The sequence below is a fragment of the Chamaea fasciata genome, unplaced genomic scaffold (genome assembly GCF_029207755.1).
Source record: "Chamaea fasciata isolate MVZ Bird 193981 ecotype frontalis unplaced genomic scaffold, bChaFas1.0.hap1 SCAF_21, whole genome shotgun sequence".
NCBI lineage: Eukaryota > Metazoa > Chordata > Aves > Passeriformes > Sylviidae > Chamaea > Chamaea fasciata.
This window is the reverse complement of record NW_027094106.1, coordinates 1428982-1447836: the sequence shown is the minus strand read 5'-3', so window position 1 is coordinate 1447836 and position 18855 is coordinate 1428982. Positions and strand designations below refer to the sequence as shown.

At 48.3% G+C, this 18855-nt stretch overlaps 1 protein-coding gene across 6 annotated transcripts in view; it reads left to right on the top strand.

The window, feature by feature from the left end:
• The window catches only part of AUTS2 (activator of transcription and developmental regulator AUTS2), a 768033-nt gene that overhangs the window by 686243 nt on the left and 62935 nt on the right, over positions 1-18855 (top strand). For all 6 annotated transcript variants that reach the window (XM_066202165.1, XM_066202162.1, XM_066202163.1 and 3 more), the window contains one exon: positions 12967-13015. In XM_066202165.1, the coding sequence (XP_066058262.1) occupies positions 12967-13015 (49 nt within the window). The remainder of the gene's footprint in view (positions 1-12966; positions 13016-18855) is intronic.

The window sequence follows — 18855 nt, the reverse complement described above, 5'->3', positions numbered from 1 at the left end:
TGACGGGCCCGTTGGTTCCACAGAAGGGAGCTGGGAGGTCCTGGATGGGGTTCTGCTCTCACCAGGGGATCAAACAGTGAAAGAAACTGGGCAGCCTTCAGTTTTTGGCACTACCTGCACTGGTCTTCGTTGATGCTCCTCCTCTGGGGAGTGGGAAGCAACCGTATCCTCTGCCTCCTGTTGATTGTCCTGCCTCTTGGGCTGCAGGGCCTCTCTTCTCTCCTCTGCCTGTGCTGTTCCTCGTGCCATGGTTTTTCAAACTGTGCAGTGAGTTGGTTCAGGGGAGATGTGCCAACACCAGTAGCCCATAGACCCCCAGGATGATGGCCAAGGTGTCTTCCCTAAGAGGTGGAATAGAGATATCCCTCAGGTGATAATGGCCCCTGCTGCAGGGGCAGAGCTGGGGTCCCCCAGGGACAGCTGCATGTTGGGCTGATTTTAGGCAATTTTCTCTTACTTGATGCCCATATCAGCAGCCCTTGTTGTGAAATGAGAAGTTTCTCCTTCCCTGAGCCAGAGGTTTGCGCAGGGAACTGCCCAGGCTCCTCCCATCACTCTTCCCCAGAGGAGGTGACTTTTTCTTCCTACACCTTCTTTTCTACATTCCGAAGCTGAGATGCAACCAGAAAATATTTTTTTAATAAAAACCCAGCAGAAATCTAAACTGTGCCGAGTCAGGTTTACATTTACCCTCCTGAGGCCCATCAGCAGTAGATGGGTGTTTCTGCCAGACCCAGCTATCAGAGTGTTCTGCAAGGAAATATCCCTGCTGTTATTTTCAGGCTCAATGAACTCCAGCACATATTTGTGATTTTCCCCGTTATGATGACATCAGGGTGGAAACACAAGGCCTGGGACTCAGCGACAGCAGGCAGCTTTCCTGCCACTGCTCATTTACTGCCTTTCTGAGAGCCAGATCCTAAACACTCGAGTATTAACATGATTTCAGCTCTTAAGTAAAACTAAAGAAGTCTTTTCATCTTCCCATTGAGTGACGAGCTCCTTAAGTAGATCACAAGCTTTCTGCTGCTTTGTCTGAGTGAGGAGGAAAACTTTAATTGTTCCCATCTTCTAGTGCAGGTATTGATTAATTAAATGTATTAGCAAAGATCTTGGCCTACTTTTTTGCACCATCAAACAAGTACTTAATGACTATATTACAATGAAAGTGGCATTGCTTTAAAGCATTGCGTTGGAGCCCCTTTGTACTTTGCTTTCATTTCTTTTTTTTTTCTTATCCCATTATGAACAATAAAGTTTCTCCTTGTTAATATAACACAGGGGAAGGGAAGGGAGCAGAGAGGAGCTCTCAGTTGAGGGATCCCATCTGGGCCAGGTTGGAGCTGTGGCACTGGGATGTCCCCAGGCAGGAGGATGTGCTGCCAGCGGGGGAGGCTCTCTGCAAGTGCAGGCAGGTCAGGGAGCAAATGTTAGATGGTAAATCTGTATAATTTACTCTAATTTAGCATTTGGTGGGTAGAGATATGAATATGACTCACATGCTAAGAGGGAGAAGGCATGTTTCTGAGGAGCAGAACTAATAGGTCTGTGTGAGAGAAAGAACGCTGCCTCCCACCTCACTTAATCGCTTTCTTCCTTTGGGTCCCATTTGTAGAATCTCACTTATTTGCACTTTTCTACCTACCTGTAGGTCTGCCTCCTTCCACCTCACAGCCCTGTGCTCACCAGTGTGTATCAGAGAATCCCAGAATGGTTTGGGTTGGATGGGACCTCAAAGTCCATCCAGTGCCACCCCTGCCATGGGCAGGGACACCTCCCACTGTCCCAGGCTGCTCCAAGCCCCAGTGTCCAGCCTGGCCTTGGGCACTGCCAGGGATCCAGGGGCAGCCACAGCTGCTCTGGGCCATCCATTCAGCCCCTCACCACCTTCACAGGGAAGAATTTCTTCCTAATTTCCTTTCTAAATCTACCCTCTTTCAGTAAATCCATCCCCCTTAGCACATCATACATCCTGAACAAAGGCTCTGTATTTTGCACACTTGGCTGAATGGCAAATACACATGAATCTGCCCTGATTCGCACTCACTGTCAGGACCCCATAATGCCCTCAGGTTTTAAATGCATTTTCTCATATTCTATCCAGGAGTTCTTGGAAATCCCACCTTTTCCTGGCCTCCAAGTGCACCTGGAGCTGGTGTTGCTCAGCCTCTCCAGTTTGCACCTTGCCAGGCTGTGAGGTTGTACTAAATGCTTTCATTTTGCAGCACTTCGAGTGTTCATACAAAGTTGTTAAGATCTGACACCAATTTGATGCTTTCAGTCTTGATGCTTTTATCCCACCTGTCTTTGCCTGTACCTGCCAACATGTGCCAGCCAGGCCAGCGACCAAAGCCAAGCGGGGCTTCACTGCCTGCAATGACAAAGCATTTCTTGCTGAAAAAAAAAAAAAAAACAACCCAACAAAAAAAACAAGTGTTATTGCAGAACACTTCATAAACTGTAAATTTGGAATTCAGGCTTAACATTTTACAGTACCAGCACTGGGAAGTCCCATGTCTGTAACTAAAATGTGTGCCGTGGCGACAATAACACTTGGGTTTTATGCAATGCTGAAAGTTGAGGTGCAGAGAAATGGAATGAGAGCCCAACTGCCTTCAACACCAGGGAAAAACCTGAAAATACAGCCACAGCTGGCTGCTAGTCCACAGCTGCTGGGCCACACTCTTTCCTGAAATAAAATGCATGATAGCAACCTCTGCAGACAGGTAGGTTGAGGGCTCTGCTGCACAGGAGTGACTCGGGTCCCATGTTGGGGTGGGAGGAGTGCAGAAACACAGCTGAGTTGCTTAAAATAGCCAGAAAAGGACCCTTAGTCCTTTCTTGCCTTGTTCCCTTCACATTCACAAACGTTCATCTCTGTCTCTCCTTTTTTTTCCATCCTTCCTAGGGGCGATGACTGACAGATTAATATATGTCTAGCTACGTGTCTTAGAAATCAAAAGGAAGGTGCTGTCAGAATCGCTTGTCAGAAAATGAGATTAGGCACACTTGTCATTTGCTGAGGATTGCAGTCTTTCAGAGATAAGGTTGCATTTAATGAGTGTAAAAAGCCTCCTTGTGAAAAAGGGGGTGGTGCAGGAGAGAGAGAATGATTATTTTTCTGGTGTCAGCTGAGTGCTTTATCATATAACTTGATAGCGTGGCACCCTGGCAGGCACTGATAATGGCTGCTGGGGCTATTGCACCTCTTCAGCTGCTCTGCAGCTTCAAAAGTGATGACTTGTTACCTGCTTTTAAACTCCTCTTGGATGTCGAAACCCACTATCCTCGGGGAAAGAAGCAAAAGCATGTACAGTGTGTTTTAAAGAAAGACCTGTGAAAACACACAGCATAAAGGGAACGTGCTAAATGTATAGCCACTTTCCCCAGCAAACTAGAAAGAATACTCAGCGGGTTTCGGTGAAATATGGAACTTGTCTGACAAGTGAAGGATAACTAATGAGAAACAGAGCTGTATCCCACTGAAACCAATTGTGTTTTGTTATGGAAAATATTTATCAAGCCTTTTTTTTTTTTTCATTTGTTGGTTCTCCTAACAGTGCCATAATAACTCCTCTTATGTTGTGTGATTCGGTTTCTCTCATATGCATCTCAGTTATTTAAATCTGCAGTGGGGTGGGTGTTTTTTGGTTATCAATTGGATATTATCATCTTGTACATGAATATTTTAGGTGAATGTTTCATTCATCAATGTAATGGTCATTCTTTTGCCAAGTTAATGTCCTTGCATGGTTTAGAAGCTGGCTAAAGGTACAGATTTATTGTTCATAATCTACTTTCTAAATATGAGCTGACAGTCAAAAATGGAATTTATCTGTTCAGCAGAAGAGCCCCTACATTAGCTATGTTTTTGCAACAGTATTTCTTGCCTTGGCATACCTCTTTGAAAATTATCCTTGGAAGAGGAGATTTCTGTCGTATATTCTTCTCATCAAATGAGATGTGATTTTCATTATTTTGCTTGAATGTTAGAAAATGAAAGAAATTACTTGATTGGTTTATGGTGCTGATTCAGCGTTTTTTGGACTAAAAATGACCTGGACGACAGAATGGGATTACAGCACGCAATAATGGATGCTTTATTTGGTGATAAGAAAGTCTTTTCTTCTGACTGAGAAGAAGAGAATGAAAAATATTTCTCCTATTAGGTGATTCAGTACCCAGATATTGACAGACAAATTAATTTGAAATACTTCTTCAGTTGCAGAACGTGCTAGCAGGCAGAAATTAGGGGAGGATAATGGCTACAGCTTGAAAGTGGTGCATTTATGAAGTGCACAACAGAAGTGCTGGTGGATGGGGAAGAATTCATATTTTATCCTCTTACTCAGTGAGAGGATCTTATGTTCCTGGTTAGACTGCAGGGTGGATAGCAGCTCAGAGCCCAGCCAGGTCTCCAAGAGCTACATCCAGCCAGTCCATGCTCCATAGTGTCTTTAGTAACTCAGAATTCAATCTCCAGGAAGGGTTTTAGAGGAAGAGATAAAATGCAGGCATTTTCTGATGGAAAAGTTACAGCCAGGATTCTCACTCTTTGTGGTGGTTGAAGGGAAGGAAAGATGGCTGTGGTGTTCACCTGAAGGATTTCACATTGTTTGGAGAAGCCTGGGGGAGAAATGGCTTCACACACGTAGGACAGTTGGGATTTGTCTTTGGTACAGTGTCTGGGTTCAGAAAATTATCCACCCTCCCCAGGTATGCAAATCCGGGCTAAATTCTGTCCTCGGAAGCAGTGGAGACCACTTAGTATTTTATAGGGCCAAGCTGTAAGGATAGGGAAGAGAGAGCAGCCCTATTGTTCCCTGAGCCCCAGGTTTTATCTTTGTTTCCATTTGAAACCCTAATCATAAAACTGCCTGCAGAGTGGTTGCCTTGCTGTTCCTCTAAATGAGAATTCCAGCTTTTATGCTAATTCAGTTTCAGGTTTCTTTGAACCTGCAGTTTATGGGCCTCTGCTTAAAACTGCAATCTGTTCTGCATAAAAGAAGGGATTACAAAGGGGTTTAGTTTTGCAAATGCTGCAGAAAAATAAAAATAATAAAAAAGTTGCACTGTCATTAATATGTTCCCGCAGAAGTTTTCTGCTTTGTCAAATGAAAAGCGTTACTTACACGGAGATTTATCCGGGGATGTTCTACATCCAGAGCTCTGTTCCCCTCGGAAAGGGGCATTTGCTGGTTGTGTCCCTGCTGGAGGGGACGCTGAGGGAGCATTGCTGTCCTGCACTGCCAGGAGCACCCGGCACTCGCCCCGGGGCCGGGCTGCTCCCAGACATCCCCCACAAATCCAGCAAAACCCACGCTCACCACCAGTTCCTTTTCCTGGCATCTCTGATGACCTTTCTACAGCCACACCAGCGATGTTTTTGCCGTTGTTGAAGTCACTCTGGAGAACGGGTCCTTTCCCTGCACCTCTCAGAGTGCTGGAGTGTAAGTACCTTCTGCTTGGGACATTCTGCCTTGGCTTGCTGTGCACAGCCATAAAACTCCGCTGATAGCTCCATAAATTCTTTTCTTGGGGAAAGGATCCTGCATCTCTTATCCAGTAATAGGCAAAATCTTGTATGTTTTCAAAGCATTATGGAGGGCTTTATAAGGCACCGTAATCACGCTCCAAAGTCAGATATCATGGTGTCTTCTGGGAAGGTTAGCAACTTAATGGAAATATAAATGTTTCCAGGCTTTGACGGAATACCAAAGAATTGGAATATTCACTTTTTATGTTGCCAGGAAAAAAGCTGCAGAACCTTCCAGGTGAGGTGAGGTTTGCCATAAATAATTTAATCCAATATAATCTGCTGTAATTTCAATATTCGTTTGCTATTTGTGCCAGAGATGGATAGTTCTTCTTTGGAATTACTTTATGACTTGGAAACGAACGTCTGCTTCCCTGCCTGCTGTCTGGGCAGCTTTAGGTCATTTTTATAAAATACTTGGATCTGAAAACCTCTTCCAGAGAGTGAAAGATCTTGAAATTACTTTTGATCCAAGTTCAATGCACTTCATTTGGCTGTTGTTGTGGCAGAAACAAATGTCGATGCTGACAGAGACCACAGACAGATGAAAAAAATTCTGGCAAGGTCCCATATAGATAAGAGACAGAAGGTTTCAAAAACCTATCCAGGCATAACCTAAAGCACAGGAAAGTATTGCTGTCAGGAGAGGGGGAAGCTTGATCCAAAGGCATTCAAATCACTGTGGGGAGGAGGGGTCCCTTTGATTTAATTTGGCTTTGAGTGAATTTCTGAACTCCAAATTTCTCATTCGGTATTGCACAACTCATTTTGCCCGTGTGTAATGTTGTAGCAGGAAAATAGAGGTCCTCGATTTATCTCTAAGGCACCAATAATGAACATAATGAGGCCCAGAGCCCTGCCAATAAACCCTCACAGCCCCAGGGAGATGAGCAGGTAAACGCATTTCTGATTCTGTGTGTGCTGAGATTTCAGGTGTGGCATGTGGTTAACGTAGGAAAAATCCAGTACAGACAAGCCTGTTGTTTAATCCAGGCTAAATGTATCAAATTAAAGTCTTGTGAGGAACCTAGGCTTTAATTAGATCCGTTCTTACCATGTCAGGATGTGGAAAGTCTTGACCAAGGTGCTCATAGAATACATGAGCTGCCACACCTTGGTAGTGTGCATTTAATTCCTCGTCCAGGTCCAGCCTCACCATCGGTCCATGGAGCCCCCAAGTGCTATGATTGTACAGAGAACACTCTGCCAACTTAATGCCTTTCTCGATTAAGTTTTGGTGGGGACTGGAATCTGCACTCAAGCAACATCCATGGCCAATGGACTGCAATGGCTTTTGGCCACTGTCCACTCTCGATTCCAGAGACCAGACTTGAAGCCATTTCTGTTGTGTTTCTAAGAGGAAATGAAAACCACCCCTCTGATAGCACAGGATTATCTTTGCAGATAATTTATTTATTAGATGCAAATATATATTTATTAGATGTAAAAACCTGTGAAAGTTTAAGAGCCATGCTCAGTCATGGTGTGGAAACGTGGGGATAACTTACTCAGCTGGACAGTCCTGGAGGACTCATTTCCATTGCCATACCAGGATCTGAGGCTGGCCACAATTCTTTAATTCTCCAGTGGAGACCGCTTGTCCCAGTTTCACCAGGGCGTTCCCACCCTGGATCAGCCATGGCACGAAAGCACTGTGGTGTCCGACCCTGGAGCTCTGCCGGGTGTGTTCGTCTCCTGTGTAGCATTATTGTTCTTTATTGTACATCCTCCCACCCCACTGTCCCAGCAGAAACCACCACAGTCAGTGGGACTGCTCCTCAGATGAGATCTTGGAGAAGCTACTGAAGGGGAAAACTTAAATGGATTCTTAAATGGATCATGTGGTGATGGAATGAGGAACGAAGGGGAGGTATTTGCATAAAATCGTGTAGTTCTACATGGGTAATTGGTAGGTGTTCTTTCGTAATTACAGCACTTGTGCTTGTGTGGACAGTCAGATCATGATTCCCCCTTCCCCTCACACGCTGTGGGATTTGCTCTGGGCAGGGCCACCAGAGCCACCGCAGCCACCAGCACCCTGTCCCTGCTGAGGGAGAGCTCAGAGCCACCTCGGTGCCCTGGGGCCGGGAGAAGGGCAGTCCCTCGTCACCCCACATCCCGCGGTGAGCTCGGAGCTGGGCAAGGACAGATGTGAATCTTTCCTAGCTGCCACTGGATTTTGGGCATGTAACTTTAATCCCAGCTCAGGTAAGGCCGAGCAGGCACACACAGCTCCTGCTCTGCGCTTGTTTCCTGGCTGGTATTGGTAGTTCCCATCTTTTCCTTAGGAGAATCACCTCCTCCAGGCTGAGCTCTGCCACAGGAGTTGGAGTGAATAGGACTTGTCAACCCTGTTTCTGAGGATTTAGCTCCAATTCAAGTGTAACCCATGGGAGTTTAATTCCATTAGCACTTCTAGCCCAGTATGGGTTTGAAACCTATTTCCAGGTTTGAAATCTTGAAAACACTCCCTGGACACGGTCTTGCAAGCCTGTAAATCCCCTCTTAGCACCTATCCCTTTCCCAGGAAACATCTCACCGTATGGAGCTACTGTGCCAATGTGCATAACTGCCTCTCATCTTCCCAGGAAACATCATTTGGCTCCGAGTGCTGCGCTTCAGTGAATAATCATTTATATCATCACGTATCTGTGCATTTATTTTCCGCGGTGGCCACTACTAATGGTGTGCTGCACTTAAGGAAAACCTACAGCGAGTGGGAAATCCACTGCCCGTTGACAATAATGTTCAGTGCAGGAAGTAGTCAAGCGAGTCTCTGCTCAGGAGGCTCAGAGAGAAACCACAGCTCGGCGAGCAGCCGGGGTCCCCGGCAGGGCACCCTGCCTGCAGCTGGGGACGGTGGTTTTTCCCACTTCGAAAAAGAAAAAGAAAAATTAAATTTCCGTTAAAACCAAAACATCGCTAAATGCAATACAATGTTTCCGATCGCGTTTTCCACCCGCGGAGCTCTAGAGAGTGATGTTCGTGGAGCTTCCCGCGACTGATGCTCGTGCGCGTCGCCGCCATCCCGGGGCAGGGGCGGCCGTCCGGCTCCGCGGGTCCCTCGCAGCGGCCCGAGGAGCCGCCGCCGCCGCGGGCTCCGCGCAGCTCCGCGGGCTGCTCCGGGCCGGCGGCGGGCGGAGGGAGCGCGGCTCCCGCGGAGCCTCCCCCGCCCGGCCGGGCCGCCCCCGCCGCGGGGACCCCGGCGGAGCGCGGGGCGGGGCCGGCGGAGGGCGGAGCCGGCGGGCGGCGGCGGCGGCTCCGGGAGCGCCGCGCAGTGCGGAGCGGAGCCGGGCGGCGAGAGGGGTCCGGCGGCGCCTGCAGCCGGGCCGGGCGGAGCACAGCGGAGCACAGCGGAGCGGAGCGGAGCGGCCGCCCCTCGGGGATTACAGGCTTGCGAGGCTGTTTCGGCGGGGCCGGAGGAGCCGGGGCCGGGCCGCTGCCTCTCCCCCATGGAATTCACCTGAGCGCGGCCGCGACGGGAGGGACGGCGCCCGGCAGGAGCCCGCTTTGGCTCGGGAGAGGACGGGCATGACTTTTTAACCAAAACAAAAACAATCAGTTCCCCAAACGCCCCTGCAAACAGCGGAAGAGAACCCAAAAAGCCGCCCGAAGGAAGGGACGCGCAGCCGCCGGCGCTGGAGCCGCGGAGGGAGGGAGGAGGCGCCGCGGCCGCACCGCCCCGCACCGCCCCGCACCCGGAGGTGCCGCCGCTGCCCCCGGCCGCCGCCGCCGCACATGGTTTTCTTTGTCCTGCCGCCGCTCCTGTAGCGCCCGCTCCGCGCTCCCCGCACGCCGCGCTCCGCTCGCTCCTCCCGGGAACCATCTTGCGGGAGCGGGGAAGGGGTCGGCGGCCCGGGAAGGATGCCCGCCCGGCGGCCCGCGCGCCCGGCCCGCCGAGTCGGTTCCCCGCGGAGGATTAGTTGGGGTTTGGCCGCGGGACGCTGAGAGCCGCGCCGGATCGGAGTTGCCGCACACGCCCGTCCCTCCCGCACCGCCATGAGCCGCGGGCCGGCCGCCCCGCGGAGCCCCCGGACAGCAGGTAACCAGCTGGGTACGCGGGGCTCGGCGCGGCTCCCGCGGCGGGAGGGAGCGGCCGCCGGGCCCGGGCAGCCCGCGGCGGGCCGGGGCGGAGGGGGCGGCGGGGCCGCGCTGGCTCCGCGGGCAGGTGCGGGGCCGCTGCAAAGTGCCGCGGCGGGGCCGGGCCGGGCCGTGCCAGCGGTGAGTCAGGCTGCGCTGTCTGGACAGGAAATATTTTAGTCATACACCCCCTCGAACGGCAGCACATTCCTTGGTGAGGGAAAAATACTCTTTGGGTCATTTTTTTTTTTCTGTGTGGTTTGTTGTTTGGTGTTTTTTTTGGTTTTTTTTTTTTTCCTTTAAGCCCAGGGATTGCTGACTTGTTTCATTTCGCGGTGAAAAGGATTAAGCGGCGCTTGGTAACAAGGAGATTTATAAGGGAAAACGGCCAAAGTGCGAGGAAGGGAACTGTGTGTCACCGGCTCCGGCTCTGTGCAAGGAGAAACCGAGGGGGCTCCTCGGGCAGAGCGCCCCGTATAACCCGGCGCTGTCCCCAAATGTCACGGTGCCAGCAGACAGTGCTCATCGACTGCTCAAGTGAGACCTGGGAAGATCGAGATAAAGGGGAGCGAAGAGAGAGTTGCCCTTGGCTGGTGGAAGGGAAGGGAGAGCCGAGCTGCTCTCCGCCGCTGGAACATCCAGGTTCGGCCACATCGCACCCACCGTGCACATAAAGGCACTTTGTTGTCTGCGCCGATTCCTGTCGGTGCAGAGCCGGGTTTAAGTCAGCACTGCCCAGGCACTGAATTTCATCCTTCTGGGGTAGTGCTGAGTTGTTGCGGGTTTTTGATTCAGTTGAGCTTTTTGTTCTTTAGTGTTGTTGCGTGATGCGACTGCCTAGCTGTGGAAAAATAATAGTTGCGTGGAAATTGATGTGCTGTGTGTCTGCTGGCAGAGATTGTGTTCGCCTCTGTGTCACCGGTACATCACCTTAATTGCTGTTTTGTATTTAAACCCCAATTTTTAAATGAGGAAACAGGCGGGCCAAGTTCATCTCACCGTTCCAGGCAGCCTTTGGGTTTGGGTTATTTTCATGGTAACGCAGGCAGTGTGGTTATTTCAAGTTGCTCTTCCTTTCGGTTGTGTGTGGTCAGTAATGCAAAATGAGCTTCGCTCATGAACGAGCTTTGTCTTTGTAAAAGAATTCCTTTTTTTAGTTGCATGCTACGTGGATAATCATCTGCCGGGTTGCTCCGGAGCGATCCTCGGGCAGGCTGCGTTTTGTTCGAGGTGTGCCACTTCCAGGTGTCACAGCAGTTTGTGACTGGGGTGTGCGATAGCACAGGAAAAGATTGCACCTGAAAAACCACGGCTCAAAAAACAGTCTCTTGGTTTACGCTTGGCATTAAAGCAAACTTCTTAAAAAGATGTTTTCCTCTTTGTAGTGCTTGGGAAAATCAAGCGAATAGGAAACATGGAGCTCCCCTGTGCTGTTTTGTTTGAAACAGTAAAATGAAGTAATAGCTGTCACTGTAAGAAGTTTGTTTGGTTTTTAATATTGGATTTTCTTTCTAAAAAGAAGGACTGGTTCAGAGAGTTTTGACTTCAGGGAAAAGCTGCATTTGAGAAGACAACAACAGCTGAAATTCACTGGGAAAGATTATTTTTAAGCAGGCTGATTGGCAAGGGTAGGAAAGCATTAAGCCTCTTGTTGGACTAATACTGGGCTGCTCTTTAAAGCACATGGCCTTGATCTCTTCAATTTGTGCATTATTCACATATTTTCATTAATTTAGAGAAAGTCGTCACTGAATAATAAATCCATCATTGGGTAATAAATCCAGTGTTTACAAGGTATTTAATTGAGACAAAATGCACCAGCTCGGCTTTCAAATAAGCCAGCAGTAATCTAGTAAAATTTGTCTCGAAGTCGGAAAAAGAATAAAGCTATTTTTAATAATTAATCACAGAAATCTTGTCTGTCACTAACTTGAGGGCAAACAAATTTTTCCAGTGTATTCCTACACTGTGATGCACAGTCTGAGCCATGTCTGCTCATTTGTCGGGAGTTTCACATCCAAGTTTTTAGTGCAGTTGAGATAGTGAACGTATGTGTTGATTGTCTGATTGTATCTGGTTTTGAATGGAGAAATTCCTTCCATTTAACAAAAAAACCCCCCCCAAAAAACCCAAAAACCCCACAGCCCTATTTCCAAACAGTGTTTTCAATCATTGTTCCTGAATCCAGCAAGAAGATAGATTTTATTTTTTCCCTAGGAACTTTCTCAAGTGCTGCATTTTAACCCTGTTTGCAGCGTTCTGTTCCTGGGCACCTCTTCCCTGTGTTTTCCAAGAGGAGCCTGTTTCTCAGCGGGGCTGGCTGCAGGCTCCAGTTTGGAATTGAGCAGCTCTCTGCTTTTTTTTGGGTGCACAGGTGGGAGAAGTTTGAGCTGTAGCTGCCTGTGTGTGTTGTGCGTGCGTGCCCAAAGGCAGCAGTACACAGCTGGCAGAAACCGAGTGTTTGGTGCTTTTGGGCTCGGGGTGTTTGCAAAACGAACATTTTCAGTGTTCCTTCCCTGCCTGGTTTTGTGCCGTTGGAATTTCTGAAAGGGGGAGATCAATGGTTCGGTGGGAAACTGAAATAAAGCTTTTTATATGGGTGGAGAGCTGAGCTGGCACCCTGGCATAGAAACAGCAGCAAGAGACAAGCTACTAACACAATATTAAGGGGAAAAACCTCTGTGGATAAAGGTGGCTCGGTGGAAAAGAAAAGGTTTATTAGTTTACTCAGCGAGGTGTCAAGAATCAGTTATTCTGAGGGGGGCAAAGCTGACGTGGAAATACACACTGATCCTAAATACTGACACGCTCTTTATTTTTCAAAGAGTTTGCAACAGCAATTTATGAAATTACTAACCTAAGTTATCAACGCTGCTTTGAAGGTGGTAAAAATCGAATGTTCGCACAGCAGGGATCCCAAAAATACTTTAAAAATTAATTAAGAAATCTTCAGTTCTGGAAATTCCTGAGACCGAGCTGTCTGGTTCGAAATCCTGGCTCTTCTCCGTCGCAAAATCAATGTCGGAATGTATTGGATAATGGCAGTACAAAGATACAGTGTGTGTGCAGCTAATGTGGAAGAAAAACCCCATTTCTTTATGAACTAGAATCTTTCCAAAGAAATATCTGCACTGCAGGGCGGCGAAGCACAGCCAAACAGCACCACCTCATGGACACGGAGCCGCCGCTTCCAGCGCCCCTGGTTTTGTCTCCTGATTTGTTTCCCCAAAATACACACACCTCTGCCTGTGCATAAATACACCGCCGTGCCTTCGGAGATCTATCACCGCTAGAAAATGTAACTTCTTTTTTTCTCTCTCTTTTTTTTTTTTTTTTTATTGGTCTTTCAGGCATCTGATGCCAGCTCTGAGAAACTGTTCAACGCTGTCACAAATAAAGGTAAGGCTGCAATTCACATCCCAAACAGATTTATTTGCCTTTTTTTTTTCCCCCAACACGTTTCTTTTCATGGCAATTTCAATGGGAGATGAAATGTAACTTGTCTTGCAGAAATGTCGCAATCAGCTTGTTAGTGCTTTTTATGTTTCTCTGGGTTTCAGACGTGTTCTGTATGCTTGGTAATTGCTTTGCTTAATATAAAATATAGGCTTTAAATAATGCATTGCCTGCCAGGTCAGAATTAATTTAAATAACAATATTAGGGAATAGTTTATTTTACAAATGGCTTTAATTTAAGCTCATTTAAATAACTGTAAGAGTTTTCAAAATGTTTTAACTTGATTGTTACTCATCAGCTCCATGATAGACGTGGAATTATGAATAGCCAATTTGCACTGCTGACAGTAATAACCAGCCAACGTTTAGTATTCACAGGATAATAGTCATAAACCATGGCTTACTGTGCTGTGTGCTTTCTGTGGAGTTAATAAATGATAGAGAGGGCCACATTTAAATATTCAGTATCCCATTAATTTCTTCCAAACAGCAATCCAAAGACAGAGTGGCTAATGATATAACAGTACATTAAGGGAAAGCTTGCCCTAAATCAGCGCCCGCGAGCTGCTGTGCGGAGCTGGGCCTGGAGCGCCCTTCTTGGGAAAGCTTTGGGGATCCTTTGGGTGTCCTTCTCGTTTTTAGTCTGCTTGGTGTTTTTGCGAGAAGGGTGGAGGCGGCAGCTCCGGGCACGAATTGCACAAGCGCATCTGGTTTTTTACCCCAGTGTCCTGCTTTTCTCTGGGAAGTGCCTGGGAAAGGGTGAACTTCCAGCTGTAAACCCAGGGTTTTACCTGGCGGGGTTTGGAACACTCCAGTCAGTTTGCAAGTCAGTTTGCCTTAGAAGAGGCAGATTTGGCTCGTTTGAGATTCAGGTGTGTTTTGTTGGCCAGGTGTGGATTTGCTCAGTATTTGCCCTGTGTGCTTCTCCCCGGGTTTGGTTTGTTAGTCCAGTGAGTCATTCCTGTGTTTCTCTGTGCCTTTTTAATGCCACGAAGCTGTGGTGGTTTAACTGGGGACAGAATGTGACCCCGTTACCTTTGGGATTCCCATGCTGATCTGCTGCTGCTTCTGAAGGCTTCTGCTGCATATTGAATTATACCTGGATTTAATTGCATTACAGATCCATAGTCCTGTTTTTCATGTATTAGCATCCTCGGGAAGTACGGTCTGGATTATTTCTGTGGTCTAACCAGGTTATCTCACTTGGCAAGCTGATTTCTCCTTTGTGATTAATGGCATTTACAGGTTCCCCGGGCCCCTCTGGAGGCCAAGAATAGGTGGCGCAGCCCTTAGGAGGGAAGAGCTGCGTGTCTGGAGTGACCCCAGGCCCCCAAACTACATGTGACTGCATCTTTATTTTGCTAATTTGCTGTAAAAAGCTTTGGCATTTGAGCAGCCCTTTCTTGGGGCTGGGCCAGGGCAGGAGAAGGCGTGGTGAATCCACATTCCTGGCGCAGGCCTGTAACCAGGGTGAGGGGCTCCTCTCCTCCCAGGGCGGTGACTGATGAAGAGTAGGCCCCTCTTCCTCTTCCTTTGGTTTTCTTTTTTTTGACTCAAACACATTTCCCACATTCTTATTGCTGTTTACTTACGGAGCTTGATTCGTGGCATCCCTTTGGATGTGAATACCCATGCTTGACAGGGAGCCTTTTCTTCCGAGGCACTTTTCTTTGGTGATTTAGTTCCCTTGAAAGGATTAGGGTTTCTTTGTGTAGCCTAAAATCAACATGGGCTTTTCGAAGCTTTGCTTGGGAAACCGTACACAAATAAGCTTTTTAGTTGATGGTAGATTATTCCTTTGCCCCTTATTTCCATCAAAATGGCATCTTTCTTTTCTCCTCCTGAGTTTCCCCTTAAAGCCATATGCTAATTCCTGTTGGTAACATGAATGACAAGGGAGGAATCAATGCAAATCCAGGTGCGGCCAAACTAGGCTGGCTGGTATTTTCTTTTTTTTTTTTTTTCCCCCCCTTACCCTCTTTTTTTTTTTCTTTTTTCCACTGGGAGAAAGAGATTAAGGGGAAAGAGAACGGAAAAAGCATAGGGGACAGTTTTGTCAAAGGGATTAGCATTCAGACTACAAAATATCAGGAAAAGAAGCTCAGAAAAGCTCCCCTGTTTGGAGATAATGTCAGTAATTGCTGCCAGGCAGGTGCTGGGCTCTCTGCCGGGGCTGGGGGGGCTGTTCCTGCTCTGAGTGCCGGCCCTGGGGAGCTCCAAGTGCCCGGGGCCTGTCAGTTTGATAAATTCCGAGTTCAAGTTCCCTCTCCGCAGCTCAGGCTGTTCGCTTCCAAGCCAGCTCTTCCCCACTGTGTTGTCCACGGCTGCTTTTGCCAAAAGCAATAAAACTCACTGGTAAGAAAGGTCAGATTTGCATTGGGTAAATCATGGTGAAACCTTCCAAGCTGCCAGGCTGGGAGGGCTGCACAGGCTGGCAGCCTCTGTGTCCCTGGCCATTCCTCTTGGATGTCCCACAGCCACCCGTGTCTCACACACTGCTTGGGCTTTTCTTGCCCTTTTTTATTATTATTATTATTTTTCAGTCTTGTTCATAACTGAAGTAGCAGAAGTTATGGAAGTAATGTATTCATGGAGCAGGTAGAAATCCTGAAGCATTTTACGTCTCATGTATACATTTTGCCCCCTTTCTGTCATTTCGTTGTGGACTTGAAGGCTTAAGATGTGCTCAGGCTCAAGGAGTGATGGATTAGTGTGGTTGTGTAATGTGGGACAGTCCCTTTCTCAGAAACACTAGGAATTTAAAAAATCCAGAGCCAAGTGAAGTCCCCCTCAACCCTGTCTAGAAGAGCTGGTAAAACCCCTTGAGGTCTCTCAGCTCCCATTTAGGACTTGGCTGCCCTTGGAGCTGGATGGAAAGGTGCATCACTGAAACCAGAGGGGTCCTGTGAGCTTTGGGGGGCAGCCAGTGGCTGCTGGGGCCCCTCAGGGCTGGGAGTTGTGTCAGAGCTGAGCGATGGGAAGGGTTGCGGGGTTCCCCTGTCACCTCCACCCTGCCACTCCCGGATCCCCAGCCCTCAATGTGTCTGCAGCAGGGCTGGGAATTTGGGCGGGATGGAGCTTGGTCCCCAGAGCAGGAGTTCTGTATGAGTGGTCCCTGGTCGTGGATCAGAGCCCTGCATTCCTTGGCTCTGGCAGGAACACCTTGTAATGCTTAAATTACCCAGGGAGGTGGTTCCCCTGGGAATCCAGGTGGCTGTGCTGCGAGGTGAGCACCCAGGGCTCTGGGCCCTTGGTGATGTTTGACAGAGGAGCTGTCAGTGTCTGAATGAATGAGTTGGAGAAGAGCTGGCAGAGGAGAGCGTCCCCCACCTGCAGCTCTCGCTCCCTGCGGGATGGCCCTTCCTGTTGGGATTGCTGCTGGTAGTCTGTGTGTCATTGAAGGAACAGAACTGCCCCACACCCTGTGAGAGTTTCACCTCAGCACCATTCATCCCAGACAAAGTACAGGGTTTGTTCATGAATTTTGGTAACATGACTTCTCAGCGTAATTAAATTCCATTATCTCTCAATAATTTAAATACACACATCTGAAGCTGCAGAACAGGCAGCTCCTACTATGGTTGTGTGCTTCATTTGTGTTAACTCCCTCCTACATACCCTTGGAAAACAGCTTTTCCTGAAGGGAGAAATGAGTCCCAAAGTGGTGAAGTTTTCATTTGTGCTGTATATTGAAGTTTGCCTTTGATCAGAAGCACAATTGGGCTGTTAGAGCTTTTTATGTTCAAATTGTTTACAGGATGTTCATGTAAAGTTTATGAATCCTTCTGCTGCGTGGCACCACCAGCTGTCAGGGAAATATTTATACTCTCAGCTGGAGGTAGATCAAGGAATCTGGGTTAGGAGGCTTCACTGGTGGCTGAAATACCAGTCACATCAGGCCCTGGCTTTTTTGGTGGTTCTACAGCAATATCCTGCCCTAGAAAAAACCGGGCGTGTTGTTGTTTCTCCCCTTGGCTTCTGTGGTGAAGCATTTCTTGAGGATCCTCTACAACATCTGTTTCTGTAAACAGGCAGGGAGCTGAAGCTGGCAATTCCTTCCCTGCTGATCCCTTCACAGGAGATCCTTGGCTGTGGAGAGGCGCTCTCACTCTTAAGTGAACCATCCCCACGGCATCTCAAGTTGGATGTAAGTGGATGCAGTACTCTGCAGGCAGCAGATGTGCCGTGCTAACGTGGTCAGTGTGCCAGAGGGCTGGCTGGGGCTGCCTCCCTCCTTTCCAGGCTCTGCAGGAACCCACAGAACATCCTCACTCACTTGGGGGTGTGTTCTCAGCCTCGCTTGCAGTTTTTGGGGTGGCTGCTCCTTGCTGCCTCTTCTCACTGAAATGCCTCTTCTTCCCCTGCTCTTGGAGCTCTGGAGCAGCCCCAGCAGTGCAGGGAGCTGGCCCCAGGCCAGCAGACCTCCGGGCCTGCTGAATCATCCCGGGTGTCTGGTTTTGTGGCAGCTCTGATGTGACCCCCACAAGTGACACCCTGACAGTGGTGTCTCCTCGCCTTTCTGGCAGAGGCTTCCCTGGGGGCTTTGAATCGCTGGTTTGCTGGTGTCGTGTGGGTTTCGAATGCCTTGTCAGTATTTTCCGTGTGGAAGTTCAGTGTCTCATTAGGGAGAGGCTGAGCACTGGAAAAAGCTGTGGGTTTGGAGAGCCTGGATTTCTGGAACCCCTGAGTTAGATTAGAAGAGCTACTGGGTCACTTCGCTCTCGACTTCCGAGCGAAGCAGAGAAAAAGGTTGATAAATGTCTTGAGATGGTGCTTTGTTCTGCTGCACAAAAGAGTGAGGCAGCTATTCCTGTGCCAGGGAGGCTTCATCTGAGCAAGGAATTTGTTCACAGCATCCCTTGTGGCTGTACCTCCTGAGCGCAGACCACCACCCCACTCCAGTCCTACCCTTTTCTACACGCTGGTGGTTTTTTTGGCTGGGCTGGGAGGTGCCAGAGCCATGGGATTCCAGTGCTGGTCTGTGTCTGCAGGAAAAGGTCGCTGGATAATGCGATGTGCCCAGAGGGGCAGGTGAAAATCTGAGGTGGCCTCTTCCAAAGATTTCAGATGAAGTTGTTAAACTTTCAAAACAGGAACCTGTCAAGGCTTCACAGGTAACTTTTAAGTTAGTAATTCAAAATAAAAGCAGGAAGCACCGACATGGTACAAGCACCTGAAGGCATTGGCTTTTCCTGACCCAAAGAGCGGAGGGAGAAGTTGGAAGTGTTGTTCTGGGCATCCCTGCCCCTTTGGGCTGGTATCAAGTGCCCTTTGTGGTCAGCTGGTGATCACATGCCCCCAGGAGTTCATTTAAGGCTGTGGATTTTTGCAAAGTCAAGCTATCCCGGGCTAGGGAGCAAAATGGCAATATTTGCTAACACAATTGTACCTAATGTGGAGGGAATATTTGTTTTGTAGATTAGCCTTTGTTTGATTTTCTCAAAAACACCTCAGTGTTGGGCTGTAAAATTGTGCTAATTGGTTCAAAAGAAAGTGGAAAAATTCTTGTTTTGGTGACAGAGATCCTGCCTTGCCATACCTGTGGCTGGGGGAGTCCAGGCTGGAGGCTGCTGTGAGATTTGGTGAGTGGAGCATCCTGCAGACCTCCCCTATCTGGCCTGCTCTTAGTCTCTCCCTTGTAATAAAATGTTATTTTCTCTGAAAATGTATGTTTATTTAACTAGGTCTCTTTTTGCTTCACAATCTGGATTCCATTCAGTCAGTTACCACTCCAATTAACTAACAATTATTTAACATTAACAGTAATTACAGACGCCAGTTAA